Source organism: Lagenorhynchus albirostris, chromosome 16, assembly GCF_949774975.1.
Source record: "Lagenorhynchus albirostris chromosome 16, mLagAlb1.1, whole genome shotgun sequence".
Lineage (NCBI taxonomy): Eukaryota > Metazoa > Chordata > Mammalia > Artiodactyla > Delphinidae > Lagenorhynchus > Lagenorhynchus albirostris.
Window position 1 is genome coordinate 25,144,707 of NC_083110.1, and position 2,885 is coordinate 25,147,591.

Genomic DNA, 2,885 nt, shown 5'->3' on the forward strand with positions numbered 1-2,885 from the left:
TTATAGCCTGTTTTTCCTTATGTCTTTCAGATCCAGGTGAACTTGAGAGAACTAGAAGCAGCTGCCTGGTTCAGTCATGATGAGGTGGCCACAGCCCTGAGGAAAGACAACCCATATTATCAGCAACAGAATGGGGCTTTCCCATTCTGGTTGCCCCCCCCCCAAGTTAGCCATTACCCACCAACTGATAAAAGGAGTGGGTGGAAAAACCGACCTGTTCTATCCTGCCTGCTTAGCTCAGATCAGGCCACCTAATCAGATAAATCCCTCCTATCTCAGAGGGGCACATCAGAGATCAACTGATGAAGAGGTGGTGACGAAAGGTCATCTCCAGGCCAACATCATAAGAAGGCAGAGCAGATGGTGAGCCCCCAGCAAGGCACATCTGCCAGCAGTGTTAATAAAAGAAGTTCCTAATCACAGGCAATCAAAAATGCCAAAACTGATGAGATGACAATTGTCAAAATCAGAGGGAAAGTTGAAGCATTAGTTTGGATATGGGCCCTTGCTCATTCATTTTCTCCTGTGCTTTGGAAGCAAACATCTTTTGGCATGTGGCTTGTCAATGCTGGGTTTATACTAACTGCCAAAATGTGCCTGGTATAATTTTGGTTACAACTTTTATTTTAATATTGAAAATATATAGCAGATCTCAACCCTCTACTGAGTTCCTTTTTATCCTCATACAATTTAAAACAATAGCACATATTTTTTAAACAAATTTATTTACTTATTTATTTGCGGCTGTGTTGGGTCTTCGTTGCTGTGCGCGAGTTTTCTCTAGTTGCGGCGAGTGGGGGCTGCTCTTTGTTGTGGTGTGAGGGCTTCTCATCGCAGTGGCTTCTCTTGTTCTGGAGCACGGGCTCTAGGCGTGCGGGCTCGGTAGTTGTGGCTTGCGGGTTCTAGAGCGCAGTCTCAGTAGTTGTGGTGCAGGGGCTTAATTGCTCCGCAGCATGTGGGATCTTCCTGGACCAGGGCTCGAACCCGTGTCCCCTGCACTGGCAGGCGGATTCTAAACCACTGTGCCACCAGGGAAGCCCAGCACAACATTTTTGAATTTGTGTAGAGGTAATTATTTTGTACATTGTAGTTAAATAAAAGTCATATTCCTTTAAGTCCTTCATCCCAGGAAAGTGGAAGTTAAGGTCTTCCTCGAGGTACTCTAGTAAATCAGAGGCAGTGATGTTCTATTGAGCTAACTGCATGCCAGTGGGGCTCAAGAGCGTAAGTCTTTTTTGCTGTTACTTGCTCAGTTTGTGACCCAGGGAAAAGATTATCACTTGCCATGCCTGTTTTCCTAAAGGTAAAGTGGTTGCTGCCTTTTGCACACCCAGTAAGTGTAACTTCAATGAAGCGATCAGTGAAGATGAACCATTTCTTGAGTTTTATGGGATAAACTAAATTTAGGATTTCTTATCATTCATATATACCATTCTAAACCTTGTCATAGGGAAGAAGCACTTATCTGGAGGAAATGGAATAAATTTCTGTACCTTTGTTCAGATGTACATTTCTGTCTTATGAAGTGAGAAAACTGTAGAAAGTGAGAATTGGGGGTGGGAGGGAGTAATCTATTAGTGTGACAAACATTTAAGTCCAGATTCGAAGTCTGTGGAATGACTAAAGCAATATTCAGAAGAAATCCTGTTAGAGGTCTGTTTGAAAAGAGGAATGGCTGGGGAAAGTCTTATCTTCAGGTACTTTTAGGCAACTAACTAGTGATTAAAGACACAAGTGCCAAAGACCCTAAGATTATTCACACATCCAAGTCCCACAGGACTAAGTAAAAGAGATTCTAGAACTAGAAAGATTGAAGTGACTGAATTTCCTTTTGATCCCAAAAGGTTGTTACTCTCACCATTGCCAGCAAAACATCATTGCTTTGGGGAAATCAAACTGCCTTCATCAGGAAATATTGAGGGATAATATGTGATGGGACTTGATTGTCCTGGTAGATTGGCAGCTTGCCCTGACCTGGGCTGAACCTAGCATGTAGAAGGGAAAAGCACTCTCGAAAGAGAGATCCTGAGATTTCTTCATATCTTGCAGTTAGAAGAAAACAGTTCAGGGTCCATGTGTATTACCATCTCCCAATGTTTTCTATCTCTTTGTGGGTGTGTTTGTGAGCACATGTGTACACAGTATTTTCAGACTGGGGAATCTGAAAATACTGATAGAAAGGGGAGTGTGCAGGACTCCTGGTTGTGAGTTTCTCAAACTTACCATGGAGTGTTTACTTTTGGATTAATGTGTTGTGCTGGAAAAGAAAAAATGAGAATGGCTAATAGGAGGAGCTGCAACATTGAACTTTGTTTCCCAGCAGTGAGTGGGAAGAGGGCTTTGCTTCTTAGAACTCCAAGGATAACTGAAAGCAGAGGCCAAAGAGGGCAGGGTTGGGGTACTGAAAAATGGCAGATAAATAAAAGAAACTGGTGCAGGGCTCACCTGGCTGGAGAATATTTATGTGGCAATGAATCATGAAGGTGCTAAGGATAAAAAGAACCCAATGGGTCCATGAAGAAGAATAGCAAAAACAGGTAAAACGCTAAAATTATTGGACACCTGAGGGAGACAGACTCAAGGTCATTGGTAACTGGAATAAAAAGGCAACTCATTCATTCCTCATGTTTGCCTATCTACCTTCCTTCCTCTACCCAATATTTAATTCTCGATAAACTTAATGTTCTAAACATGGAGTGTACATCTTATCTCAAGGGCTTGATTCTCTCTCTTCTGCTGATTTCAAAACCTTGTGTGCATCCCAGAGTTGAGATCATAAAGACTTGTGCAGAGAGGGCAACATTTGGGGCTCACAGAGGAGAAGTTAATCTGTGAACTTAAAATGAAGAAAACATTTTTACTAAATGTGTAATCAAAACTAGAAA

General features: G+C 42.2%; 1 protein-coding gene across 1 annotated transcript in view; it reads left to right on the plus strand.

Moving 5' to 3' along the window:
• Positions 1-236, plus strand: part of NUDT13 (nudix hydrolase 13) — a 31,123-nt gene extending 30,887 nt beyond the window's left edge. Inside the window, 3 exon segments of the mRNA XM_060126950.1 lie at positions 31-153; positions 155-190; positions 192-236. Of these exon segments, the coding sequence (XP_059982933.1) occupies positions 31-153; positions 155-190; positions 192-236 (204 nt within the window).
• Positions 237-2,885: the final 2,649 nt, after the last annotated feature.